Raw genomic sequence first — 27146 nt, 5'->3', positions numbered from 1 at the left:
GTAGAGCTCCGTCCCACGTAGCAGTCAGTATGTCTTCTGTCTGGCTGGATCCCAAAGCACTTTGTGAGCAGGAGCGTGTGCTTTAGAATCTGGGAGTGCTCAGCCCTGAGGTTTGGGCTGCGTCCTTCCCCAGCACAGGTGCACATTATCTGGGGGAGCAGTTTGATGAGAAATGGTGAAACAGGGTTCTTCTCCTTGAAAATGTGTTGGAGAGGTTTAAGATCACTGTAAAGGTTCTGAGACCTCACTGCTGTAGAGTAGAAACGATCGCAAAATATGTACAGATTGGGCAAATGCAATTTTGGCCATTCACGTCCCACCTCAGCCCTGCCCACGGTGCCCCAGGGATCAGTCAGCCTGAGCTCCTGGGTTGGATAAAACTGAAATACAGCTTGGAAAAAAAAAAAGGAGGGGAGAGCAGTTGGCTTCCCCATCTGACTTCTTGGACTGGACCAGAGGACGATCTCCTCTCCTGGCCTTAATACCACCGAGCTGGGACTGAGCAGTCTCACCGGCTTGCTGAGGCTGAGTGGGAGGCAGAGGGGCACTTTGCTCTCGGCAGCCAGTGGCGTCTGAGCATCGCTTTATGCCAAATTCAATCAGAGAGATGGGGACTGTAATCAAATCAGCAAGGGGCTGCACAGCAGGGGCAGGTGAGCCGTGCATCCATCATGAGCAAGGGGAGATGAGACGCCCTTGGAATTGCTTTAAGCCTTGTGCCCAGGGAATTGCAAAAGCTCGGTAGGGAGCGGAGCGTACATTAGTTACAGCATCATTGTGGTGCTGGGCTCTTTGCAGCTGTGCTGATATTTTTTAAGCTCCATTGAGTCCTTGCCATTGTTTGCTTCTGCCCCAAGAGCAGGGTGCGTAAGTGCCAGCCTGGATTTCCAGCACGGCAGATGGGCACCCATCCCCTCTGAAAGCAGAAACAATTCAGTGTCATTTGAGGGACGAGTGGGTGTCACAGGGGTACAGCCTGGTGATCTGCTGGCATGAGACTGGAAGGAACCAAGACATCAAGTGTGGGAAAGAGCACTGTGCTGCACCAGCAGGTGCACAGAGCATCAGAGCTTTCGGGATACGGGGCAAGGGGAGACACCTGTCCCTGAATCACAAACCTCTGTTTGATTTTGATGGTTTATAAGCAAGCCTGAGTATGCATTTTCAATATTTAAGCCCATTTCTGCTCTAGGAATAGATGTTGTGATGCACAGACATAAGAAAAATCAAATCTTGTCTCTCTGGAAGTCTCTCTGGTGGGGCAAAGAGCTGGACTAGAGATCTGTTTTTCTAGAGCTGACATAGGAGGCTGGTTTGTTTACCTCTTTAGAAGGAATTTTGAATTACACGTGAACGAGTTAGCATCCAATGCAAACAGAGTTTTAAATGGTGTGACTAAATGGCATTTCCCCTTTTGGTTGTGTTGTCTCTGGAGTCACAAAGTGCAAGTTCCTTAGTTCTGTCTGACCTTTCTGGGAAAAACAGGCTAGCAGAGTCCTGCCCCTTTGCAAGGAAATCCTAGGGGGAAATGAAAAGCCTTTTTTATCCCCTCTTAGTGTGCGACTTTTTTCTTCCTTTGCAGTTCTGTCCCAAAGTTCCACTCTTTTTCACATCTGACCACACAAAGAGGTAACCCAGCCGTGGGCATTTCTGGACCCTTTCTAAAGTGAGACCTGCAAAATCCCAACGGGCATCAGTTGCTACTAAAGCCTATTTATTTATTTACTTATTTAACACAAGAGATGAGCATTTTAAGCACTGGGAGACATTTCTAAGAGATTTTGCTCAGAAACTTTCTCAAATGAGAGGGACCTGGCCCAACGAAGACATGTCAAAGAGGATCAGGTCAATATCACAACAGGGCTGTGTAGGGAAGGGGCTAGGGCAGTGGGCAGGCCCTGAGGCTTGCGATGGGCTCAGCTGGGGGTGGGTTCCTGGCCTTTCTCTCCACTCCTCCCTTGCTGCACGTTGCTCACAGGCAGCGCGTGACCAGAGCTGGAGCATCCTCCCCCAAACGACCCCGACACGTGCAGCAAGGAGCTTGGGATGAAGGAGCAAGGGAGAGCTTGGCCTGCCCCTGCATCCCTCCCAGCCCTGCCCAGCCCAAAGGCACTTGTTTTCATCAGTTTGCGTTACAGCCCCTCACTGATGTTTGCGTACAGCAAAGAGCAATTTCCATCATCTAATTTAGCTGAATAAGCAAGTTTGCACTGTGATGGCACAGGGTGCAGAATTGCTGGTGCTCTGCCCACGCCGTACTGCTCTGCTCCCACTTATTAGAGCAGAAATCTGCTGCTCTGCACCACAGCAGCCTTTCTCCCTCTGTCTGGAGGAGATGCCACTGTGCAGCTGATTTCCCATCTGTTTTACTTTCTCATGCCCAGAGCGCCGGACGCTGGTGCGCGCTCTCCCGTTACACTCGCGTTCATCTGACGGTGTGTTGGAAGCGAGTAGTTTGCAAACAAAGCTGGGGCCTGCGACACACAGCTAATGACCTTCTCTCTGCCTGTGTTTCCTTTACGTCAGAAGTCGGAGTGCTTATTAAGTTTGGAGGCTTACTCCCAGGAGCAGAAGAAGAGGATCTGCTGGTGTCTGGCTGAGAACATCACCAAGCAGCAACATCCGGCATCGGCTCCTACAGAGAACAAGGTAAGCGACCCGTGCGGACACAGCCCTGCTGCTTGAGATCCCTGCTCGGAGCGTCACGGGGCTCTGCCTGCGGTGGGAGCTTTCCTCTGGTGATGCTGCTGCCATGCGAGCCGCTCCAGGGGCTGATTTTTGCCAGGTGAGGAGTGAGTCTGCATTCAGACGCTGCTGCGTCTGCAGATTCCCGCCCTGCTCGGGGAAGCAGTGGCTGCATCTGCATCCGCTGACCCGAGTTGAGGCAGACTTCAGCGAGCTGCCAGCTCCTGACGCCTCCTAGCATCTGTATTTGGACAGCTGAGACCATGCAACCCAGTGTACTGCCTCTCTGGAGAGCCTGGCTGTAGGGCAGGACTCAGTCCAGAGGGAGAGGTTGAGGCCATGATCTCTGGGTCCTGATTAAAAGGCTCAGGTCATGGGAGCAGCGGTGCGGAGACGTGTCCTTTCTGTGCACTCAGACGGACTCTGAGGCTTGGTCTGGCCCCCTCTGACAGCCTCAAAGCACAGAAAGGCCCTTTGAGCACTGGTTTTCCTGCCTAGTATGGCTGCACCAGCACTTTCCCACACTGAAGAGGTTCAGCCTGGCCTGGGAGTGTGGTCTCGGCAGTGCTGGCAAGAGAATTGTGTGCGTGGAGCCTGTTTGAAGCACTGTCGGGCATGTGTGCCTGGTGTGGATGTGGTTAACACCTCCGTCCGCTTGCTTTGTAGCTGGAGATGCTGCTAAGGGGAGGTGTGTGACAACAACAGTTTGAGCTGGGCTCCTCTGCTCCCCCAGGGGCTGGGCTCTGACGGCTGGTGGGTGACCTGCAGCTGTGGGACTAGGGAAACACGCTGTGCTGAGCAGTTAAAGTGCTTTAAGTGATGCAAATGCAAATCCTGGGGGCAAAACACCCAAATACCTCCCTGTGCCTGGTGATGAGAAGCTCCCATGCCCAGCTGTTGTCTGGGTGCAGCCTTGGTGCTGGGTCTGGTTGGGCTCGAGGGCAGGCGGCTTTTGCTCTCGCCGTACAAGTGGGCGGCTGCGCTGCTGCCAGACCCAGAGCGCCGCGGCTTGTGCCCTGCAGCGTCCCACGCTGGGTCAGTGCAAACATCAGCTCTGCAGGAGACGGAGCCTCCGGATGCCTTTTCCTGCCTGTTCCAGACCTACCAAAATAGCAACAACACAGAAAGCCTGAGAACGTGGTTAACAACCAAAGCTCTAGCAATGTGAAGAGGCCCGGGCAGCTCAGTCTGGTGACAAGGCTCTGCCACCCCTCTCACTTGCCTGTGCTGAGGCTTGCCAGCACAGTGCGGTGCTGTGGCTCTGCCCCCAGCTAGGTGTGATCCAGCCTGGGCTAGGGGACCCTCCGAGACAAAGCCCTGCAGGGTCTCATTAAATGTGAGCTTCTCCAATGGGGGAAATGTCAGCTCTCCATCACGATATGAGCTCCCTCTCCCTCCCCACGCCAGACTCTGCATCCAAGGCAGGGTATGGGGTTATGCCCTGATTCTGGCACTCTGCTGGACCTACAAGCCCTGCGGCTCAGAGCAAATCTCAGGGGGGTGCCTGCTTCCTGGGCTATTTCAGGGGCCTGGCCACCAGACAGGTGAAAAAATGCTGTAAGAGAGGGCACAAACCTTTCTAAGGCTTTTCTGTGCCTCTGTGAAAGAGAGAAAGCTTTGGAGAGTGGAGGACAGCCAGGGTGAACCCTCCAGGGTTGTGACAAGGGGGCTTTGTCTACAATTGCTGAAGCTGTTGGAAATCCCACTGGTAGGAAATAGGGCTAGAAGGGAGAAAAGAAGTGGGAGCAACTGCCCAGTGCTTAACCGAGTCCATAGCACCATTTTCCATCCCAGCAAGGTAGAAACTGCCCTGCCTGCAAGTTTAAAACAAACCTGGTCCAGAAGGGTGAGAGGAAACAGCGCGGGGAGCAGCTCCCGAGCAGCAAGATGAGGATGCTCAGGGTGGCATCAGAGTGCTAGGTGCCTGCGCACGTGGCCGGGCTGCAGCCAGGGCTGCCGTGAGTGGTCTGTGCCAGGGCAGGCATCCCTGGGGACACCGGCACTGCGGGACGTGTGTGGGGGGCAGGAGCTGGGAAAATGTTCCAGAGGACATGGAGAATGTGTTCTAGAGAACAAGTCTTATGTCTACTACTACTGCAAAGGGGGTTGTGGCGGGGTGGGGGTCGGTCTCTTCTCCTGACCAACAAGCGATAGGACCAGGAAATGGCCTCAGGTTGTGCCAAGGGAGGTGTAGGTTGGAAATCAGGAAACATTTCTTCACTGAAAGGGCTGTGAGGCATTGGAACAGGCTGCCCAGGGAAGTGGCTGAGTCACCGTAACTGAAGGTATTCAGAAGGTGTGTAGATGTGGTGCTTAGGGACATGACTTAGTGGCGGACTTGGCAGTGCTACATTAAGGTCTGGACTCAATGATCTTAGCGGTCTTTTCCAACCCAAATGACTCTGTGATTCTGTGATTCTAAAATCGGTTTCTTCTTGAAATGGAGAAGTGGTCCATTAGCTTTTGCTTGTTGCTTGCAAGCCATTTGATATTAGGGCTATTTAGGGAAATCGGCCGGTGTCTGTGCCCTGTGAACAGGCAAATTAGGCTGGGAATATCAGCTTCTGCATGGCTAATTTCTACTCCAACTGGAAATCTGATTTTCAAAGCCTTCGAAACTGCTCCAGCTTGGCGAGAGGCAGCTTGTCTGGGGACGTGGGCTTTGCTGGGCGGCGGGAGCCAAGAGCCGGCGGTGCCAGGCAGAGCCGCGCGCTGTGCCAGCTGCGTGCTGCAGCCAGAGGAGGGGACGCTGCTTGGGCAGGGAGTGGCTCCTCCGCAGCCCCCACGGAGGGAACAGCTTCTCCCCCCAACACAGTAATGCTGCTGCTAGTCCTGCCCCGAGCACACAGTTTGTGATGGGGTAAAGGTGCTCCTGCAGGACGATCCCATCTGGAGAGCAGGGGCTGGACTAGCTGAGTAAAGTTGCATGGTGGTGTGGGAATTCAGATAGATTTAGCACTTTGGGATGGCACTTCTTGGGTTTCAAGGCCCCCAGGGCCATGTTCTTCTGGCTCAGGGGCACAACTCTGTGCAGCCGCTGTCACCACCTCTGGGAGCATCTCCTGGGAGGTGAAGCTGCTGGGTTCTGGGAGCCACCAGCACTTGGTGCATCCAGCTCTGGAGGTGTAAGGAGATAAAGCCCTGAGGGATAAATCAGCTCCAGCTGTGGTCCCGATGAGCTTTTCCTGCCAGTCAGTGCAGGCTGAATGTGTGGTCCTGCTGGCCAGTCCCTTGGTGCCTCCTGCAGAGGTGATGGGGCATGGGTGGAAGTGGGGCTCTGGTGGCTTCTCTGCTGTCACTGTAAGACTTGGCTGAACTTCCTTGGATGGTGAGCCTGTCCTGTGGGCTGCAGCAGCTCCCAGGAGTTGTTCTGTTGGTATTTTCTCCATCCACAAACCCTTCCCAACCTTGGTAATCAGATCTGGGTCTGCCCTGGGTAGCTGCTCCCTGCCCTGTGGTTGTGCTGGGCAGGGATCTGTGGACCTGCCCTGTAAAACACATCACTGGGGTGACCCCACTCGGTGACAAACGTCCCCAAACAGGGAGGTGTGGAGCTGGGAGGTGGGCCAGTGCTGGTGAGGAACCACAGCCATGGCAATGTGATTACAGCAAAAGCAGCTTTATGAATTAATCGAGTTAGCCAGGCTGCCTCCTTGGTCCAAATAATGGCCATCTGTGCAGAGCACGGTGCTTTTTTTAACCCTGCATTGCTGCACTGGTCCAGTTTCCACATTAGCAGGACTGATGAGAGGGCAATCTGCAGAGCAGGGGCGAGGACGAGGCACCAGGGCTGGAGCTGCTCCAGCTGCTTTGGCTGCCGGGGCAGAAACTAGTGGCACAACACCCTGATGATAACGAACCTGCTACGACCGTCTGATTCTCACTGCTTGTTTCTTTGTGTCTTCCACACTCAGAACGGCTGATTACTCTTCCTTCTGACTTCATGACCTGAGATTACCTCGGAGATGATGGCTGGCTGTATCTGAAAGATGTAGATTATCCTTAAGCTAAATAATTACGGACACTTTGTGGTGTGGACTTTGGGCCGTGGGAGCCCAGGACGGGCGCTCCCCTTGTTTCCCGTGGGAGGTGGTGGATCCGCAGCACTTTTCAGATCCCAGCCGCCGCTCTCTGTCCCGTGGCAGCCGACGGTGTGAGCAGGCGAGGACCGATCCTGCGCCCCGGCCCTGGGGCTGAGCCGCCCACGGGAGGGCCGGGCTGGACCCATCCTGGCCCTTCCTCTGATCAGGAAGGGCAGGGCTGATTCTCTCACTATTCACAGCGTGCTTGACAAGTGCAAGTAAATGTGCTGTCAACAAAAGCAAACGGTGTGTAATGGAGCGATGATTTAAACCAGGGCCCGAGTGGTGCGGGAGGGCTCTGTGCCGAGGCGGTGGATCCACAGCCGGAGGGGCGGCCGCACTCCCCAGGCACCTGCACAGCAAGGAGAGGCTCCTGGCGGTAGGGACGACCCTTCCGCTGTCCCCCATGCCCTGCCTCCTCTTCCTCACCCCCGGGCCCCCGGTGTGCCCCTTGTTGTGTGCCTGCATCCCTCTGCCCTCCCTGTGCCCAGCAGCTCGCTGCCCTCAGCAACCCGTTTCTCTTTCTTCCCCATCCCTTCGGAGGCTGGCTGTGTGCGCCCTTGAGCTGGCACAGCCAAGGTGTTGGGGTGGCCGGGACAGTGCTGGGTGGGGGACGCCGGGGAGGTGCTCTCCCTGACCCAGCACTCATGGGGCACTTGGTCAGCACCATCGGTTTGAGGGGGAAGGAGGGGAGGAATCTGCACCTTGCTTTGCTTTTGGACCAGGGTTTCAGTCCACATCACGCAGTACCCACAGGGCCAGCCCGGCCCCTGCCATGTGCCCTCCCAGCCCCCTGCTCCTGCTGTCAGGCTGCTCAAATGGAGGAGAAAGCATCGGGGTTTATTCTGCCTCAGTAAGGGTTAAAGCCTCAGTTGGCAGTGCTTATGAGCCAGGTTACAAAAGTAAAGCAAATAATTGTGTTGTTCCAAGCCAGCGAGCACAGCCCAGTCTCGCCCTGGGCCGGAAAAACTTGTTATTAAGGACAGCCACAGGCTGCTCTGGTAACTGTGAATTTGGGAAGCTGCAGGAACGGAGACCCTGTCCCCCTGCGAGCCAGGGTCCAGCTCCGCTCTGACCACTGAGAAGTCTGGAGGAAAACATCTCCGCTGGAGGTCCCTGTGCCATCAGAGCGAGCGGGACCTTGAATCCATGCTGGTGACCTCGATGCATGCTGACATCAGGAGCTCGCCCTCGGCACCCGATGGGCCAGCAGGACTTTTAATTCATCCGCAATAGGTGTTAAATAGATAGCAGTTTGTGTGAATGTGAACACAGAAGTAGATGCAGCTTGAGCCACCCTCGATCAAGCCATCCTGAGCATTTAGTGGTCATCTCTCCCGGGAGGCTGGTAGCTGTCTTCCACAGGAGCAAGCCCAGACACAACCAGGCCATTGGAGGTTACGTGGGGGGATGCTACATCTCCCTGTGAGGCTTCAAAGCATGTCCCAAGCATCCCTTTATGAACATAGGGGTGCTCTTTATGCAGGGTCTTGGCCTGACCTGGCTGTGAGCTCCCTGCACTACAGACGAGCCCATGTGGGTGCAGGGGCTCCTTCATCCCCCTGACCCCTTCGTGCACAACAGTTGGCTTCCACTGCCAAGCACAAGGATGTGGTGAAAAGTGTGGGGCGGCAAGGGTTCACCTGGACAGGCTTTTCAGCATTTCCGCCTGCACCAAGCCCTGGCTCCATCATGCTCAGTGTCCACCACTTGACGGTGGCACAGAGATGTGATTGGGATTGGGGCCACCAGCTCGGGATGGCTGCTTGCAGGCTCCCAAGGCACGCGTGTACCAGGAGGGGCGGCAGAGCAGATGGGGCCAGCTGAAAGCCCTGGCTCCAGCTTTATTTGTTCGTTTGCTTAGCTGGACTCCAAAGCCATTAGGAGAGCAGACCTCTCCCCTCCAGCAAACACCAGCTCCTGTTTCTCTGGCGCCGTGCAATGTGCTTCTGTGTGCAATGTGCTCCTGCGTGCAATGCCACTTTCCCCCAGAAAGGAGGACCTGGTGGTGGAGTGGGGGCTGAAGCAGTTGCCGGCACCTCTATCACAGCCAGGGGCATTTTTAAACCCTTGAAGGTTGTTTCTCGTGAATCCCCAGAAGGACTCGTAACAGCGAGCATGCTGGAGGGAGCAGTGCCAGCAGCCGGGGGGGTGGGGTTGAGCATCGTTGAGATCATTTGCACGGGGCTGTCAAAGGCACAGACTAAGTGGTTGAAGCCAGTGCTGATGTGATTTAATGAAGGCGCTGGAAGTGCTTTGGCGCAGTGCTGCCTGTGGCGGGGGGATGCTGGCTGTGCGAGGCAGGGCTGGCACCGTCTGCTGGGCTGGAGCGCTGCTCTCCTGCACCCAAACAGCTCCTGGTTCGGGAAGCTGCTCTTTCCTTCTAGCAGGGGGCTGCGAATGCACAGCCAGGCTGGCTCTGAAGCTGCTGGTGTCTGTGCCCCGTGCTGCACAGCTCCCTAAAGCATCACGTCCGCACAGTGCCAAGGTGTTGATGGGGGATATTGGGGTGGTTTTGCACCAGTGCCCTTGGGGACCCCCTAGTGCCCCAGGGAAACAAGGTGGCCCTTGGGAGGAGGGGTGTCACTGATGCCATTGCAATAGTTACTTGAGCCCTGAAATTTTTGCACAGCTGAAGGATGTTATGTTTGAAGTGCTGGGGGGCTCTGGGTGGTGATGCCAGGGTGGTGCAGGAGTGGGAGACAGCTTCATCCTGCTCCCTGCAGGAGCCTCAGCACCCTGCCCCGTAACAGGGACCTCCTGATGCAGCTGCAGGGGAAGGCTTGGTGACCGCAGGTGGGTTGTGTTTGGCTTTGTAGCCACCCTCGGGGTCTTCGGCACCATGGGGCTTCCTTCAGACACAGCCCTGTCGGTGCTGGTCACAGCCAGAGCTGCTCTGCCAGATCCCCTCTCTAAGGCGGTCATTTCCTTCCACCATCAATGCCAGCAGCAGCAATGGCTTTCAGCACCGACCTTGTGGTCCTGCTGTGAGTGACACCGGGACGAGTCCATCGCGACAGCTCTGCAGTGGCTGAGTGCAGCAGCTCAGGCTCCTGCCGTCACCCCCCTCATCCTGCACAGGGGGACAGTGCTCTGCCCCTGCTGATAACACCACAGAGAGGTTCCCCTCCAGCCAGCACCACACCATGTAACATCTGCCTGCTGCCCCAGCAGGGGAAGGATGCTGAGGGCTCTGCCCTCGGGATGTGGGGACACATTTTGACCAACTGGGTTTCAGCCTGGCTGCGCTGGGTGCGGGAGATGGCTCCGCATGGCCATCAGGTGGCTCACCTATACCCGCTCTGGGGATGCCAGCACGGCCCCATAGCCATCCCCATCGGGCTGTGGGGCTCTCCTGGGGACATGCTGGGGGTGGCAGCAGTGGTTGGGGTCTCCCCGGGCAAGCCATGACCTCTGGGATCACACAGATAAGGGAAAGAGTTGGGATTTTGCTCAGGGCCAGGACAGGACTAAAGGTCGGATGCTACAGGACCTGCTCAATTTTGTGTGCTGATTGTGCCCCTCTCCGAGCCCTGCTGTGCTGCTGCTGCTGCTGGGATCTGCTCCTTCTTTCCCCTTCCCCACCCTGCTGCTTTCTTACTGCCAGGGATATTTATGACCCAGACATCATCTCACTGCCTTCCTGCGCTGGGTTACCTGGGTCGGGGAAGCTGCAGACCAAGGCTGGTGCCCAGCTTGGACAGACTGGAGCCCTATCTCCAAGTACTGGGCTGGGGGTGGTCTGAATCCCAGGAGGCACACCCTGGCACGGTGACACCCTGGGCTGTGCACCCCCGATGAAGGGGAGCTGAGCACAGCATGCCCCTGTGGCCGTGGGCATCCATCAGTGAACGGTGGTGGTGGTGCAGATAACTTCTGGCACACCACACCGCAGAGCATCCCCCTCTTCAGAGCTGCCCCTTTTTCATAGAAAGTACTTTGGAAAAAACCCAACCGCCCACCTGCAGCACGGTTTCATCAGCAGCACCGAAACTGGTCTGCGGCTCAGCGTCGCTCAGGGGCAGGACAGGGCAGGAGAAGGGGAGAGCTGCGGAAGCCAAGGCGGTGGCTTTCGGTGTGATGCATGGCTCTCCCTCCAGGCAGAGCGGACATCCACTCCTACCAGCAGGTAATGGTGCCCCCAGGGATGGCTCGCAGAGCTGTAAATAGCACGCGGGGCACGAGGGAGCGGTGTCTGGGAGAGGCTGGGGAGGCTTCAGCTGCTGCCTGACACAGACATTAATAACGGCGGGGGCAGAGCCGCGCTGCGCCAGCGTCCGCCAGACCGCGGCCACGGGCACATGTCGGGGCTGGAGGGAGATGCTGCTCCAGCTGGGATGCATCTGAGAGCCCGCATTTGGTATGTTTTGCTTGCAAAGTTTGCCGCCTGAGGGCTGTAGCCTTGGTTGGGCGGGATCTGGCAGGTCGGGGAAGCCGTGCCGAGCCTCGGGTGCGGTGCTGTCCTTTTAAATAACAGGTCCCGGTCCCCGCGGCTGCTCCTGGCAGTCTCCTGGGGAACTTGCTCCTCCCGCCCGGCTTTGTTTGTGGCAGCATTGGAAGGGTTGGTAAAGAGCAGCGCTGGGGGGCACAAGGGGGTGTTTGCAGTGATTGGGACTTTCTGAGGTTCCCCTGCAAATGTGGGCTGTGTGTGGCTGTGCCATCGGCTCCACATCGGCTGGCTCTTGCTGTGGAGAGTGGCATCGCAGCGTGACAGCAACATGCACCTTCTGCCCCAGGGCTTTTGCAGCTTTTTGGAAACTCTCTGTTTACTGGCACAGGGCACAAGAGAACAAATTCAGCCCATGTCACTGAATTCAGAGCTGGACGCGTGTTTGTAGCCTCAGTGGGGAGAGAGGGCACTGGGCTGGGGACAGGTCGGGGGCCAGGGCTGGGGTGGCCGAGGCTGTCTGTGGACCAAGGGCTTGGTGCTGTGCTGGCATTAAACCTACATTCACCGGAACATATGGCGCGGGGAGGTTTTGTCCCATGTTGTTTGTTGACACCTTCAGCCATCTGATCCCAAAATGCAGAGTGAAGAGCCACCCGACCTGGCTCCGTCCTGTGTGCAGCGGGACCTGACCCCTGCAATGTAAAACCCAGGTCCTGGGCTGCTGCCCTTGGCACGGCAGCGGCTCCTGTCCCCTGCCGCGTTGCAGGGAGCGAGCAGCTTCGGGAGAGGCACAGAGTGCGGCTGCAGGGCTGGGCAATGCCCCAGTCAGGGCCCATTTCCAGAGCCATCAATTGGGGATGGCGGTAATGGGGTAATGGGATTAGTGCAGGCTGCTGGTGTGGGATCATTTCCTCCCACGGAGGGCAGCTTCTCCTTCCAGGACTCCGAGACATTACAAGCCCAGTTTTTCTGGGGGCAGTACGAGCGCTCACACTGCCGTGGGTGTCTCACTGGAGGCATACATCCACCCTCGCCACCCCGCCACAGAACACTGTCGGATCCTGCTGTTTGGGATTATACATCCCTGCTTGCTTCTGCTGTTACGTTAATTGCTCTGTATCAATTATTCATCGATGCAGTAATGAAGCAGGGAATGGGAAGAGAACCCTACCGTGCGATATGCCCTTGGCCTCCGGCCACGCTGCGCCTAGCCTCTGCAGCTCGGGGACAAGGAGCTGGGGGGGGATGCTCGGGAGCACTTTCAGAATGACCAGTGAAAATTTTCTCAAGTTTTGGTAGTTCTGCTTTGAGTTTCTGGCTTCATTTCATTCCTGTCAATGCTGTGTCTTTAGATGCTGCTTCCCAAAGTTATGTGTTTGATTGGTCTTAAATGGCCACTTTTTAAGTTTTAAGGAGCTCATCATCAATGATTTTGGTAGCATTGCAGAGGGCCAGTTAGAAGTTTCTGATCTGATGGCTCTGCACACAGTCTGTCCCATGCTGAGACCCCCAAAATTATTATTATTATTATTATTTTCCCTACCACTTTGGGAAAAATGTATTTTGGAAGCATTGGTGTTTCCCTGGGGGATGTAGGTGCTGCTCCTGCATCCCATCTGCCCTGGGGAGGGGTGTTCCACTGCACAGGGACCGCTCTGTGCCCTCCCCAGAATCTCCCTGGAGAGAGATGTGGTCTCATTGCCATGGGGTTAAATGCTTGTAGGTATGGGTGAGCTGGGGGCACCTTTGAACAAGGGTAGGATTAAGGGGAGGAGGCACCAGAGGAGTTCTTCCATGGGACTGAAGGAGGACAGGGATGCTGCAGTCCAGGGACAGCCCATGGGAGCAGCTCCTCCAGCAGTACCTCGGGAGCTCCAGCGCAGTTGGAACAGCATGTTCTGTGCTCTCCTGCTCTGCTCAATGCCCGACAGTGTGGTACCTGCAGGGACCTCCCTATTTTCCCAGCCTGATTTTTGCTGAGGAAATGCCTGGGCACAGGGCACTGTAGTAATGGGCACATTCAGCCTCCTCTTCCCCAGTATCACCGCAAGAGAAAGATGCCCATTGCAAAATCTGAGCATCCAGGTTGTGAGCCAGGAAAGGCTGAATTCAGTTTTCTCGTGTCCAGGCTTTGCTTGAGCCACAGCATCTCCATCGTCATGAGGAGCACAAGGTTCTGAAATAAGAAGCTGAGGCCCTCAAAAAAATCCCCTGACCTCCCATAGCCATGGATTTAGGGCTGTCAGATATCACAGCACTTCTGGCAACGTGTGAGAACTGGCAGCACAAGGGGAAGGCCAGCTCAGGCTTCATCTCACAGCTGTGCTGTCACTGTGGCTGGTGTTTTCCCAGCTGGAAATCCCAGCCATGGGCCACCACAAAGGGCACGTTATTTAAAGAAATGCTGGAGAAGTCGAGGCCGCGCTGACAAACGCACATCTGCTGGTTGAAGGTTGCTCTGCTGGTGTCAGAGCAGCAGCAACCAGGAAAACTGGATCAAATTTCAGACCAAAACACAGAGGTTTGCAGTCGTTCTCCTCCATCTTGGCACCAGGAAAACCTCCGCGGCAGTGACTGATGAGTTGCCCAAAGGCAGAGGGAGTCCAGGCAGCAGGTAGAGATGAAAATGCTGGAGTAGGCAGGGTGAAGTCTGGCTTTTTTGAGGTGTGATGAGTTTTGGTCAATGGGGTAATCAATATTAGGGACTGGGTAGATCTCAGAGCAAGCCTTCTTCTTCCCTAACACTACCCCAGAAAGCCATGCTGGGGCTTGGAGGAAGCTCTTTCTTCTACTTTCTCTTCCCCTTCTTGGGACGTGCTGCCTTGGCAACAAAGTCTGAAGCAGAAACTGAAAGAGTGATGTGTGAGATCCCCTGGGGAGGAGGCAGGGAAGCTCCTCAGCCTCCCTTGCTCAGGACAGGGAGACCCAGGTACGGAGGACAGGAGGATGCAGACCTTAAAGATGGAAGACCCAGATGTTGAGGGCAGTGAGACCAATTTGCTGAGGATAAGAGAATTTGGATGTTGCGGATGGGGAGACCCAGATTTTGGCTGCTGGCACCTGAGCTACTGATGCTGGCCAAGGGAGAGGGACCCTTGCTGCAGGAAGACCTCGGGGTGCTTCAGCAGAGTCCTTAAGTTGTAAGGACAGATGTCCCCTTTACCTCCCTGCTGAGACAGCAGCAACACTGCCTCCATCTCCTGCTTCCTCCTGGAGCCCCTTGGCCATGCTGATGGTGAGAAGGAAACCTGGCCGTAGCCGTGTCCTCACTGGCCCAAATTGGCCTTGCCCAGCAAGGTGTCCCCTGGCTCCGTGCTGATGAAGTCCCTGGAGCCACCAGCCCTGGTTGGGCACATTGACCAACCACGACCACGTGCCTGTCCCATCCTTCCCTGCATTTCCCCACCACCAGGTGACATTCAGCAGAGCTCATCCATGGCTCTTCCGCAAGGACAGGATTTCATGGCCCCGGTGATGCTTTCAACCCGAGATGAAACCTTCACTCGGTGGCAAGTCTCCTGCTCACATCCTCTGCGCCGCTGAAGAGCTGCAGATTCTCTGATTGAATTAGCGCAGGGATTTAATTTAATCCCCAAATGTCTCTCATTTTAAAGGAGCCTGTTCGTTTCCTTCTAGGGCCTTATCAGATGTGGGCAACCAGAAACGTTCAGCAGGACAGGACAGATAGGGAGCTGTCAGGGACAGGGAGGGCTTTGCCGGGGTGAACTGAGGGCTACGTGGGCTTCTCCTCTAATTATTTCATGAACTAATGACAACCGTGATTGCAATACAAATGAGACATAAACAGCATCAATAAAACACACGCTGGTGCAAATAGCATCCTTGCATGGAAGGTCTGGAAACATCCCCTTTTGCAAGAAATTATACTGGGGGAGTGAAAGAGCCCCAGGGATAGGCTGAACCCAGAGCTTGCTTTGTGCCTCCCGCCTCATCCAGCTGTTCTGGGGCAGGTCAGATGATGCCAAATTGCTGGCTGCTGCACATCAGGCTGCAGGGGATGGAGCCGGGTCCTCTCCATGGTCACTGGTGTAAGGGGGCACCTCTGGGGCTGACAAAGGCACAGGCAGTCATAGGTGAGCTGCCCTGTGTGCTGCCCAGGTGGCAGCTGGCTGTGGGCGGCTGAACCTGAACAGTTCTTGGAAACCTGGCCCGCTTTGGGGCCCTTTAGGAGGTCCCTGTGGTGCTGCTGGGTGCTGCTGAGGTTTGCACCCTCGCCTCTCTTTGTACTGGGATGTGAGGCTGGACAGGCTAATTCCCAACTCTTTTTGGAGTAAACCTAATTTATGTGGGGGTGGTGGCTTTGTTAACTCTGTCTTTCTGCTTTCCATAGGGATCTTGAAAATGCCTGGATTTTATCCGGGGTACTGTAATGGTTTTTGCTGTGCGCCTTGTTACCTGGGGTCCTGTATAACAACACCTGCCCCAGCACACCAGCGTGGGCTGCGCTTCCCGGGGTGGGGGCTTTGTCTCTGCTTCACCCTGTCTCCCCTGCCGAGCTGTTGCTGCCCCTTTGGCTCACCCAGCATCCGTGCCAAGGGAAATTCGGGGGGACAGGATCAGCTCTGACAGGGAAGTTTGTCACAGGCTGCCCTGGCTCATGAAAAATCCTTGGAGGTTTTTTCCCTTGGGCTACCCCAGGCATTTCCCTTTGAAAGGGCAACGCTTGCTGCAAAAAGACGGCCCTGAAAGCTTTGAAAACTGACCAGAGCTGGTAGGAGCGGCTGTGGTTTTGCAAGGGCACAGCGTGTGGCCATGGGGCACCCCGTGGCCAGGGGAGGCCGAACTGCTCGGGGCTGTGGCCAGGCTGAGCCTTGGGCAATTGGCCGATGAGCAGAGCCCAGCACTTCCCTCCTGCCCTTAATAATGCAGGGCAGGAGGGGATGGAGCTGTTGGGTGAGTGTTTCTGGGTTTCCCCACCTCTGCTGAGCTCCTCAGCGGCTCCCAAAGGGACGAGGGAGCTGTCGGGGTAAGGATGCTGCTCTGAGCTCTGCCTCTGTGGTGGAGCCACTGACCCCATCGTCCCCGGTTTCCTTCCAACCCGCTCGCCCACGGCGCTGCTGGAGCACAGAGCTGGGTGGCCCCATCCCACTGCCACCCCATAGCCACTGGGGGGACGTGGTGCTCTGGAGAGCAGGATTGGGACTGGGTGCTGGGGGGGACAAGGGGATAATGCCCTCCCACCCCTCTAGAGCACTGTTAGGGCTGTAGGGTTTGGAGCCAGCCTTGTGGTTGGGATGTTAGGAGTGGAGAGGCTGCGTGGGAGGGTGGCCAGCGAGAGATCTGTGGCACTCCTGCCTTCATCCTTCTTTATCTCCTGGGCAGATGCTGGAGACGGACGCTGAGAAGCCGGGGCAGATGCACTCAGAGGATGGGAAGGCGGCTGCAGGCGAAGCTCCTCCAGCCGCAGAGGCCCCACCTCCAGCCGAGGCACCGGCAGCTGCCCAGGGGCCTCTCCCGGCAGAGAAGCAGCCGGAGCAGGGAGAGGAGCGGCACGGCGCCCTGCCGACCTTTGTCATCCCCGAGGTGCGGCTCGACAGCACCTTCAGCCAGAGCGCGGTGGGCACGGCCGGCGGCACCACGGACGGTGAGGACGAGGAAGATGAGGAGGAGGATGAGGAGGAGGACGAGGAGGAGGAGGACGATGATGACAGCGATGAGAACTACCTGGAGAGGAGTGAGGTGAAGCGCAGCAGCATGATCGAGACGTCGGGCTGTCAGCCCGTCTACACGCTGAGCGTGCAGAACTCCCTGCGGCGCCGGACCCACAGCGAGGGCAGCCTGCTGCAGGAGGCCAAGAGCCACTGCTTCACCTCTGACACCACCCTCAACTGCTCGGACAGCCAGGGCACCAAGGACCACTGGGCCCTGCCCTCCCCCAGGACCCTCAAGAAGGAGCTCACCAAGAACGGTGGCTCCATCCACCAGCTCTCCCTGCTGTTCTCGGGTCACAGGAAGGTACGTGGAAGGTGCTGGCTCCACAGGGCAGCTGGGTCCTGCTTGGCCCTGGGGATGGGTGATGTCCCCATGGGGGAGGTGTCCCCATGCTGGGCCCCTCTCTCTGTGACCATGGCAAAGCTGGTGTCCGACAGGCCAGGAAGATCCCCAGCGCCAGCTCTGGGGGACACTCAGCACCCTGGGGATGTCACCATGTGCTGGTGCTGGGGTGGGCATCCCCATGGTGCCACCAGAGATCACAGGGCCCCACAAGAGCCACCATCTGCCGAGATCCACAGGGAGAGGCACACATGGGTGTTTGCACGTGTGAAATGGTGCTCACAGTGGCAGGGACGGGACAGTGCCATTCTAGCTACAAGTGCAGAGCACGGCACTGTATGGGCTGCTGCAGGGAAAGTTAACACCCCAGCCAGACCACCACACCCAGTCCCCAGAGGTGAAAGCGCTGAGGGTGGCCACGTGCTGTACAGCCTGCCTCAGCCCCTGCCAGCAGCTGTGGGTAGGGCTCTGCTCGGGACTGCATCGCGTGGTTTGGGGCCGTGTTGTGCTGTCTGGGACTGTGCTGCATGGCTTAAGGCCACGTTGCATGGCTTGGGACCTTGTTGCACAGCTTGGGATCTCATTGCATGGCTCAGGACCGTGTTGCATGGCTCATGACCCTGTCACATGGCTTGGGACCTTGCTGCACAGCTCAGGACCACGTCACACTGCTCGAGAGCACCGTGCAGTGCTCAGGACCACACTGCATGCAGCTTCACCTCAGCTGGCTCCTTGGCAGGAGGTGCTGGTGCCAAGCCCTGCACACCACCAAGCACAGTAGCATGATGGGGTTAAACCCTTGATGAGGTTAACACTCCCCATGCCAGCCACCTGCTGCTTCAAAAGCCACCTCTGAGGCTGTCTCCTGGAGCATGATTTGGGATCAGAGGCCCTGTCCAGCTGGTGAGATCCCTTATAGCGCTGACAGAGCAGCCAGATGGGGCTGCTGTGCAAAAGGGAAGCCCCAACCCTCTTGGAGGCGGTGGTGGTGGCGAGGCTCCTGAGGTGCCGGCGTGGCACAAGGCAGGTTTCAGGGTGCCGCTGTGTGTGCGGCCCAGGAGCACACAGCTCAGCAGCGAGGGGCTGCTGCAGTGCTGGCTGCCACCAGGCTGCAAGCTGAGCTCCCCCGAACGAAACAGCCCCGATGCCTCCCCAGCCAGGTGTTTTCAGAGCAGGGACAGGGACAGACAGTGCTGGAAAGGGAACCTCTGAGTGTCCCTGTTCCTACAGCGGCTCTGTCTGGCTCTGGATGGCTGCTGCCTCAACCCGCCTTCCCCCGGGTCCGCCACCCTGCTCCCACCGCGCTGCCTCTCTGAGCACAGGGCTTCATTCCCCCGCCTACCCTTGGGAGGGACTTTTGGAGCTCGGTGCATTTTGAGGAGTCCAGTTAAACCCTCCAGGCTTCCCCAACCAGGACGCTGCATACAATGTACAGTTCCTCTTTGCATCCCCTCCCGCAGCAGCACCGAGCCCCAGCAATGCCTGCAGGACTACGGCACCCAGTGGCCTTGCTGTGTCCACTAGACTGTTTGATTCCCCAGCAGCACTGCAGAGGGGCTCGTGTTGTTATTCCTTTTAACACCATCATGCCCACGGATCCCTGCAGCCCTGCTTCCCTCCTTCCCGCGGTCGGGGCCCTGTTGTTCTAGGAGCACATTGTGGCCGTGAGCGCTGGGACCCCTCGGTCCGAGGTCTGCCACTGCTGCCTTTTGTCCCTGAGCGCGGCGGGGCCTCTCCGCACAATGGCAGGAAGCGTGCCCCGGCTGTGCGTCGCCCTGGCCGGCCCGCCTGCCGGACCCTATCTGCGGGGGGAAGGTGCTTTGCAGGGGCCGCATTGTTTGGGGCCGATAAACTCCGGAAACCTGGGCGCAGAATGGAAGGAAGTGTCACAAGTCTCGAGCCCGGGGCCGCTGGGCTGCGCAGCTGGTTCCCACGGCATGGTTGCGGGATGGCGATCCTGGAAAGCGCCCTGAGCAAGCAGCGTGGGGCTGTGCTGGCTGTGGGGCTGTGCTGGCTGTGGGGCTGTGCTGGCTGTGGGGCTGGGCTGGGTGTGGAGCTGGGCTGGCTGTGGGGCTGGGCTGGGTGGGGGACTGGCTGTGAGCCCCTTCCAGCCGTGCTCAGTAATAGGTGAAGCAGCAAAGCCCCTGAGCTAAGGTGGTCCAAGGGGTCCCCATGCCTGGCCCTGGGCTTCACAGCTCAGAGGCTGCAGTGGTGCCACCCCAACCTTGCAGCCCCTCCGAGGTCCCCTTGGTTTGTCCAGGCCACCCCAGGGTGGTGGTCAGGGAGAGGAACCCCTGGGTGCTCCCCAGAGCTGCCATGATGTGGTTCAGTTCTGGCTGAGCCTCTCTGGGGGATCCTGAGTTCTTTTGGGTGCCCAGCTCAGCTGGGATAGAAGCTTTGGGAAGGGGGATATGGGTGTCCTTGCAGGAGGTGCTGCTGTTAGTACTAGAGGGGAACCCGGGCCACCACCTGTGTGGTGTCCACTGTGGGCTGGGGGTGCCATGGGATGGGCAGGGGGACGCAGGCTCCCATGGTGGAGGGGAGAGGAGCTTGGCTCCCCTCACTTTGCTGCAGCCAGATGTGGCTGGGGGAAGGAGCCACGTGGCTGCTGTGTGGGCACGGGGACCCGCAGGGGATGCTGGCAGGGCTTTTTCGTGGCACTTGGCACCTACATGGTCATGCACCAGTACGGTGATGCAGACGCTGTTTTTCTCTTCCCTACAGCTGAGTGGAGGCGACCCCGAATGCAGCTGTGATGAAGGGGATGAGACCTCCCGCAAGAAAAGGAGCAGGAGCCTGTAAGTGTCACACCGTGCTGGCATCGGACTGTGCCATGGCTGCTTCCCATGGTCAAACACCCAGGCCAAGCCCTGCTCATGTGGGAAACCTTTGGGGTCCCCCCATCACATTCACCCAAGCTTTGCCAGGAGGAAAGCAGCAAAGATGGGCACAAGCTATGGTTTCACATAGTTGTGATGTTCAGGGAGGAGGTGGGATGTGCTCTGGGGACATTGCCCAGCCTGGCGGGGAGCATCCCTGGCTTGGTGTTACTTTGACGGATGGGACGAAGGAGCTGGGGGGATGGGTATGCAGCTCCCTGGGGCCAGCCAAACTCCTCTCTGGCCACGCTGGGTTCAGTGAGAGGATGTGTGAGTTGTGAAACGTGACCTGGGGCCTCCTTCCCACTGGTCCCATGCCAGGAGGAGGTTTTGCCCTGCAGGGACAGGCTGTGGGGCTTGCACATCACAGCATACTGGCAGCATGGTGGGAGCAGCCCCGAGCATAGGGTCCACCAAGGGACACCCACAGCCCTGCCACTGCCAATAGGGATTTGGGATGCTCCGGAGCTGGTCCAGGCAAGGACAAGGGAGCCGTGGCCTTTGCTTCCCATGATCACAACTGCAGCTTGCTGGAAGCTGGCGTGCCGGCAGGGCCGTTTTGGAACGAGCTGCCCTCAGTTTTGCATCGTGGCTGCAGAGTGCCAGGGCTCGGGGCCATCCCCGCTGCACGTGGCTGGGGCAGGAGGAGCAGCCACACGTGTTTGCAGCTGCCCTGGCTGTGCGGGCGGGTGGCTGCACGCGCCGGCTCGACAGCTTCACGGCCATGCAGCCTGCCAGCGAGCGGCACTGTTGTCCCACGCGCTCCCACGCACCGCTGCAGCTGGCTATTTTTAGCTCTTTTCATTATCTCCCCCCCCCCCCCCCCCCCCCTTTACTCCAGACACTTGAAATTAAAATAAATCCCTTGCCATCTGCAGCAGGGACATCCCCCATGTGAGCTGGGGGAATCGGGGCGGCGGGGGGCCGGGGGCGGGTGCAGGGAGGGTTTTGTGCTCACCTTGAGGCAGCCGCGGGCGCGGGGAGTGCGGCGCATCGCACCGCCCGGCTATTGGCTGCGCAGCCGGGTGGCCAGCTGGCCACCAGGAGTATTTATGGTGCAAGTGGCTGGGGTTTGGCACTCGCCTCTCTGGCACCGTCTCTGCTCGCGTGCGGGTGCTCCCCGATGTACCACACCATGGTGGACTTTTCTGAGAAATACCTGGAAAGGTAGGAGCGGAGCTCCCTGCGGGGACGGGCGATGCGCTTTGCAGGGACAGGGCTGGATGTGGCACCGGGAGACAGGGCTGGACGGGGCCTTGCAGCTGTGCTGGGGGCAGACCACTGTAAAGGGGTGACTCCAGACATAAACCAGCAATTTCTTATGAAATGTTATTTTTGCTGTGGCACCTTATGCTGTGGATTGGCTGCACCTGGGGGCTGTGCACGCCCACAGCTGATGCTACCAGGTTTTGAGCTGTTTGCTATTTATTTACAAGCATCTGGAGGGCGAGCAGTGAGAGTGCGGTATCTTGCAGGTTTTAAATGTGGGAACTCCTCCGGGTGTTGCTTCCTGGTGTATTGCAGCTGGCAGATCTGCCGGGGAGCACCTGCAGCCCGGCGCAGTGAGGCTGCCCGCTGCGGGTGGCTGGCGCCTTGCAGAGGGCTGTGTGGAGCGGGCAGCCCACGTGTGCTGCTCCCTCGCACGGATGTGCACACACAAGGGCTCCTCAGTGCTTTGTGAGCCCCGCCAGGCTCCCAGCTGCGGTGGCTGTGTTGCTAAACTGGGAACAGTGCAGAAATTGTTGCTCAGAGCTGTGTGGGGTGGCTTGTCCCGCGCGGTGGCTTGCTGGTGGGGCGGTGATGGGATGCAGATGGGGTTTGGAGCGTGAGGCTCCTCGCCTAGATCCATTTGTCCCGTGTTAGTGCTGTGGTGGTGCCTGGCAGCAGCTGGGGACAGCTGTGGGTTCAGACAGCATCAGTCAGAGTGGGGCAACTTAAACCCTCCCATGTCCCGTGTGTCCCCAGCCAGCCCTGGGCACACTGTGGGGCTCAGGCCACATTCAGGGGTGGCTCCTCTGTCACCCAGTGATGTGGGACCCGTGGGAGGTGGCTGGGGTGACCTGGCCATGCCACCCTGAATGTCCGTCCACCCTGGTGGCCTCACTGTCCTCCGTGCAGGACAAGCACCCTGTGCCCTGTGTCACCTGCGTGTCCCCTGTGTGTCCCCAGCATGCTGTGGTGTCATGAAGGAGCTGTGCCACGAGGGGACAGCATCGTCCGCGCACGTCCTCACCCCGTCACCTCTGCCACCTTCCGCTGCCCGCTGGGAGCCTTGGCAGGGCCGGGGCCTTTCCCATGGCAGCTGCCAAAATTTGCTGCTTCGTGCTGGTGGCAGCTTCCCGGGCAAATGGGGAGCCCTTTGCCTGGGTGCACGTGTGTCTGTCTGTCCAGAGGTAGCGGTGCGGGGATGCGTGCAGGGTGGCAATGCCAGTGCTGTGGGTCACCAGCATGTCCCAGCCACCCCATTACGGAGACGTCCCCGTGGCCGTGCCCACTCCAGGCTGGCACCAGACAAGTGTGAGCACCAGAGGGTCCCAGTCCCGCAGAGGGGACACAGCGAAGTGCCGCTGTCCCCACTCAGCTCTGAACCCCGCTCAGCCCCACCGCCGGCCCCGCCGCATTCCCCAGGACGCCCGCGCTCTATAAATAGCGCTCGTAAATCCCCGCCACAATTATTTTCCCCGCCATCCCTTGAAAGGCCCCAACTCTCCGCCCTCGGCGCTGCTTTTTCCACCTTTCCTTGAGTTTCCCCAGCAACGGCGGGGCCGCCCGAAGCAGCGGCGGGGCTGACACAGCCCTTGCTCACCCACGCCTCGTCCACGCCACACAGCGCTCGCAGCGCCCGCGCTGAGCCCTCCCACTTCCGCACCCGCTGCCCCGGGCAGGAGCACGGCTCCGAGCCGGCGTCAGAGCGCCCGAGCGCTTGGCCGGGCCGGTCACGCCGGGAGCCGCCGTCCCGACAGCCATGCCCTTTTTCCGTGACCTTTCCAAGCCGCAGCCGTTGGAGTTTCACGCCGAGATGCTGCTGGGCGTGCAGCGGCCGCACAACGGCAGCCTGCAGCGCCGGCACACCATGAAGGAGTAGGTGGCGGGCGAGACGAGGCTGCCAGCAGGTCCCGGTACCCTTGGGTGCTCTGTGCGCCCCACCTTGCCCGCCTCCTAACACTCGCTCTTCTTCTCTAGAGCCAAGGACATGAAGAACCGGCTGGGGATTTTCCGGCGGAGAAACGAGTCCCCAGGAGCCAACCCCTCCGGCAAGCTGGACAAAGTGCTCAAGTCACTCAAGTAGGTGCCGCGGGCGGGCGGCGTGGGGCACGGCACCGGGGAGCACCCAGGTGCATGGGACTGGGGACAAGCCCTGGCTGGGCTGAGTGTCACCTCTGGGGTGGTCACCCTGGCTGGGGGGAGGCTGCGGGAAACAGCTCGTGTAGCCAGAGCTGCGTTAAAAACATTTTTTGGCTGAAAACCCCCCTCAGGCAGCGGGGAGGTCCCTGCCCTGTGCCAGTAGCACAGCAGCAGCTCGGGCTGGAAATTTCCCTGCTTCTGCCCAGTACGTGAAACTTTCAACTGGCTGGAGGATGCTTTGGGAAACCGCTTGGCTCTGGAGGTGCTCCAGCAGCCGGAGACGAGCCCTGCCCGGCCTCGTGCCCGGCAGCTTGAACAGGGTGTCTGAAATCCCTGCCGTCACGCAGCTCCTGGGCATTGCCCCGAGCTTTTCCAGTGCTCGCTCAGCCACAGCTGCCCAGCCAGACCTCTGTATATCGGATTTTCTTCCTGCCACTCCAAAGGCAGAGCTTTCCTTCCAGCAGAGCTGCTGCCTGTGGCTGCTCGCGTGCTGCGGGTGCCGGTGCTGGCCGTAGCAGGGCGCACGGCGATACTGCTGCTGCTGGAAAGGTTTTTGCCCGCGGGCAGTGGGGGCAGCATGTGGCAGGCAGCAGCCACAGCTTTGCCAACGCACGGCCCTTCTCCTGCAGGCCTGCACCCGAGGAAGCTCTCAAGTGGGGGGAGTCCCTGGAGAAGCTGCTGTTGCACAAGTGTGAGTGTTTGCCCCTCTCGTTTGCCTTTGCCATCAGGGAATGTCCAGGCATGTGCATGGGGAAAGCTGGGATTTCCTCTGTTAATCCCTCCTGTGCCTGGGAGGAGCGGGGGGTTGGCAATGAGCTGCCCTTTTCCTGTACCCATTTTTCTCCTCCCAGGCTGGGGGGGACTTTGCTATAGGAGCTGGGGGGAGCTCTTGGCGAGGGAAAGGCAGGGATTTGCATGCAAGGTTGGGGTCTGCAGAGCAGGAGCTGCTTTAGACCCTTTCCCCTTCTTCACATATCGCAGCTGGGGCACCCCACATCATGCTGACATCCCCACAGGGATGGCAGGGGGTCCCATCCCCATCGCTGCCCCTGCTCCCCACCAAGCCTCTGCTTCTCAGCTCTGTGTGCACGCCGCTGGGCTGAGACCTGGGCATTCAGCACACATGTGGCTCACATCAGTACTGCCAGGCCAGGCAGAGCTGCCTGCACCTTCTGCTTTGCACAGGAATTTGAGAGGGATTTTTTAGGGGGTGATGCAGGGAGGGATTTTAGGTTGCACCTCTGTGGGTAGAGCCGTGTGTCTGTCCGGGAGTAGAGCCGTGTGTCTGTCCCGCAGATGGGCTCGCAGCCTTCAGGGCCTTCCTGCGCACCGAGTTCAGCGAGGAGAACCTGGAGTTCTGGCTGGCGTGTGAGGAGTACAAGAAGATCAAATCCCAGTCCAAGATGGTCTCCAAGGCCAAGAAGATCTTTGCGGAGTACATCGCCATCCAGTCCTGCAAGGAGGTGAGGCTGGCTCCTGCCCTGGCGCGTGGCTCCGTGCCCCATGGCCATGCGGAGCCGCTCACGGTGCTGCTCTCCCTTCCCACAGGTGAACTTGGACTCGTACACACGGGAACACACCAAGGAGAACCTGCAGAACATCACCCGCAGCTGCTTTGACCTCGCGCAGAAGAGGATTTATGGGCTGATGGAGAAGGACTCGTACCCCCGCTTCCTGCGCTCTGACTTGTACTTAGACATAATTAACCAGAAGAAAGCCAGCTCCCCACTGTAGACCCAAGGACTCTCTTGGGACAGATTGGGAGCTGCGTGTTTACATGGAACTGGCGGCGGTGGCCTCGCTGGGGGAATGGCAGGAGCGTGCCTTCCTGCTGCTGGTCGTGCCCCCAAGCCATACCCCTGCGGCCCTGGGACAGCCAAAGGCACCGAGCACGAGGCTGAGGGGACCATCAAGCCAAGCAGTCTGGTACTGCTCCGTCACCCACCCCATCCCACCATCGCTGGTACGACGCCTTCGGGGTGGCTCCGGCATGGATTCTAGCCAGGAGGGAAGCTCCCACAAGACTACTGTGAAGCCAGAGCTGTGAGCATCGCTGGAAGGCGATGAGTGATCCCGACTCGGCGAGCAGGAGGAGGAAGACTTTTGTGCAGGGCTCTGGCAAGGGGAAAACATCACCGAAGTGAGCACCATCCCTGGACAAAAGACTTCTGAACTGGAGCGTCCCCACGGTGTTGCTGCACTTCCCCTGCCAGAGTTGCCTCCTGGCTACCCCGAAGCAGCCAACTCGCAGGAGCCCAGCGCTTCCTTCGCTCATGGCGGGTCCTTGCCCTGCGCCACAGGGGTGCAGCCGACCCTCCTGCTCCCACCCCTCGCCTCCTGGTTTATTTATTGACCTCCTGTAGCTGGACGCATTGCTGTATAATAGGAAATCCTCGTGTCCTTTCCCGTTCTGAAATCACAAGTGCAATATTTGTGCGTGTCGCGGCGGAGTTCTCCCATGGAGCGGAAGCCTTCTATTTTATGAGTGCGTGCAACATTTTCTAAGTTTGCAGGTTTTATCTGAAAAAAAAAAAAAAGAAAAAGAAAAAAGAAAAATGCGTTCCCTAGCAGCGGGCCGCTGGGGGAGCCTAGGTGTACATATCCTGCCCTGACGACAGAGGGTTTGCTGATGGAGATAAGCAGCTCTGTGAATCAGATGCTCTCCCTACTCTGGATAAAAATATTGCGTTTTGAGACGCGGGGGTTGTTGCTGAACCTGGCGGAGCTGGACGGACTGCATGCGTCCGGGTGCCCAGTTTACAGTGCGAAGCATCTCTGCAGCTAGCAAAAATACATTGTCATGGTCATAGGTAAATAAAAGGAGAATATAATTTCTTGTAGCCCTTTCTTCATGGCATGTTTCTCAGTGCTGGCAGAGCCAGGCTTGCCCCGTTTCACCAAGGAGCGTAAAATCCTGTTATTGCATAGCTAAAGATGGGAAAAAGCTAGTTCCATGAATTTCTGAGCTGCTTTTTATGATGCCGTAGCTGCCAGATGCTCCCGGGTTAAAGGCTGAGGCCAGAAACAGAAAGTTTTGCCCAAAATGAGTCTGTTCCCAGGGACAGCATTTTCTGTGTATACACAGCAGGGCACGAGCCTCTGAATGAGGAAATGCCCAGAAATGTAAGTGACCTCGGGTAGCACCAGGTCCCTCTGGGAACACACCAAAAGCAGCAACAAAAAGCCTGGCATCACTATTTCAGGTCTGGGCTGCATGGCTCAGCAGGGCTGCTCCCCCGGCACAGCTGGGGTCCGTAATGGGGATGTTCTGCAGGGGCCGGTCACGGCGCGTCCCATAGTTAAAATGTCTCATGCCCATCGCTGCAGCCACTTGCAGTCGGGCTCGGATGGCTCGATGTGCCCGTGGCATCGTGGGGCTGTGGCTCAGGGAGCCGTCCCTTTCGTGGTGTGGAGGGGCTGCTGACGATGCCTGGGGATGGAGGTGGTGTGGTGCCCCTGTGTCCTGTGGGCACAGCTCCCCCAGCATGCGCAGTCCCTCCTGGGGATCCATCCGCGTCTTCCTCCTTATCCAGCCAGTGGGTGATGCCTGGGTGGGGAAACTGAGGCAGGGCTGAGGGACCCTCCGGGGCCGGCTGAAAGCAGAACACGTCCAGAATGCCTCCAGGCTGCAGAATGCCTGTGGGGCTCTCCTGGGGCTGCTTTTGGCACCCCTGCTATGGCCCCCAGCTGTGACCTGGCCACCATTGCTGGGGCAGCCTCCTTGCAAGCACTGCTGGCCCTGGCTGGTGT

General features: G+C 58.3%; 1 protein-coding gene across 6 annotated transcripts in view; it reads left to right on the top strand.

Annotated features, from left to right (window-relative positions):
- The window catches only part of RGS3 (regulator of G protein signaling 3), a 74960-nt gene extending 48731 nt beyond the window's left edge, over positions 1–26229 (top strand). For 3 of the 6 annotated variants that reach the window (XM_035341563.1, XM_035341564.1, XM_035341565.1), the window contains 7 exons: positions 2527–2649; positions 16501–17133; positions 19897–19970; positions 23235–23336; positions 24026–24087; positions 24693–24859; positions 24945–26229. In XM_035341563.1, the coding sequence (XP_035197454.1) occupies positions 2527–2649; positions 16501–17133; positions 19897–19970; positions 23235–23336; positions 24026–24087; positions 24693–24859; positions 24945–25130 (1347 nt within the window). In that variant the 3' untranslated portion in view covers positions 25131–26229. Of the gene's footprint in view, positions 1–2526; positions 2650–11049; positions 11128–16500; positions 17134–19896; positions 19971–21033; positions 21219–22389; positions 23133–23234; positions 23337–24025; positions 24088–24692; positions 24860–24944 lie in introns of those variants that run through there. The other 3 variants (XM_035341566.1, XM_035341569.1, XM_035341568.1) reach the window with 3 other exon arrangements.
- Positions 26230–27146: the final 917 nt, after the last annotated feature.

This window comes from Oxyura jamaicensis, chromosome 17 (genome assembly GCF_011077185.1).
Source record: "Oxyura jamaicensis isolate SHBP4307 breed ruddy duck chromosome 17, BPBGC_Ojam_1.0, whole genome shotgun sequence".
In the NCBI taxonomy this organism is placed as follows: Eukaryota; Metazoa; Chordata; class Aves; order Anseriformes; family Anatidae; genus Oxyura; species Oxyura jamaicensis.
This window is presented reverse-complemented; position numbering and strand designations above follow the sequence as displayed.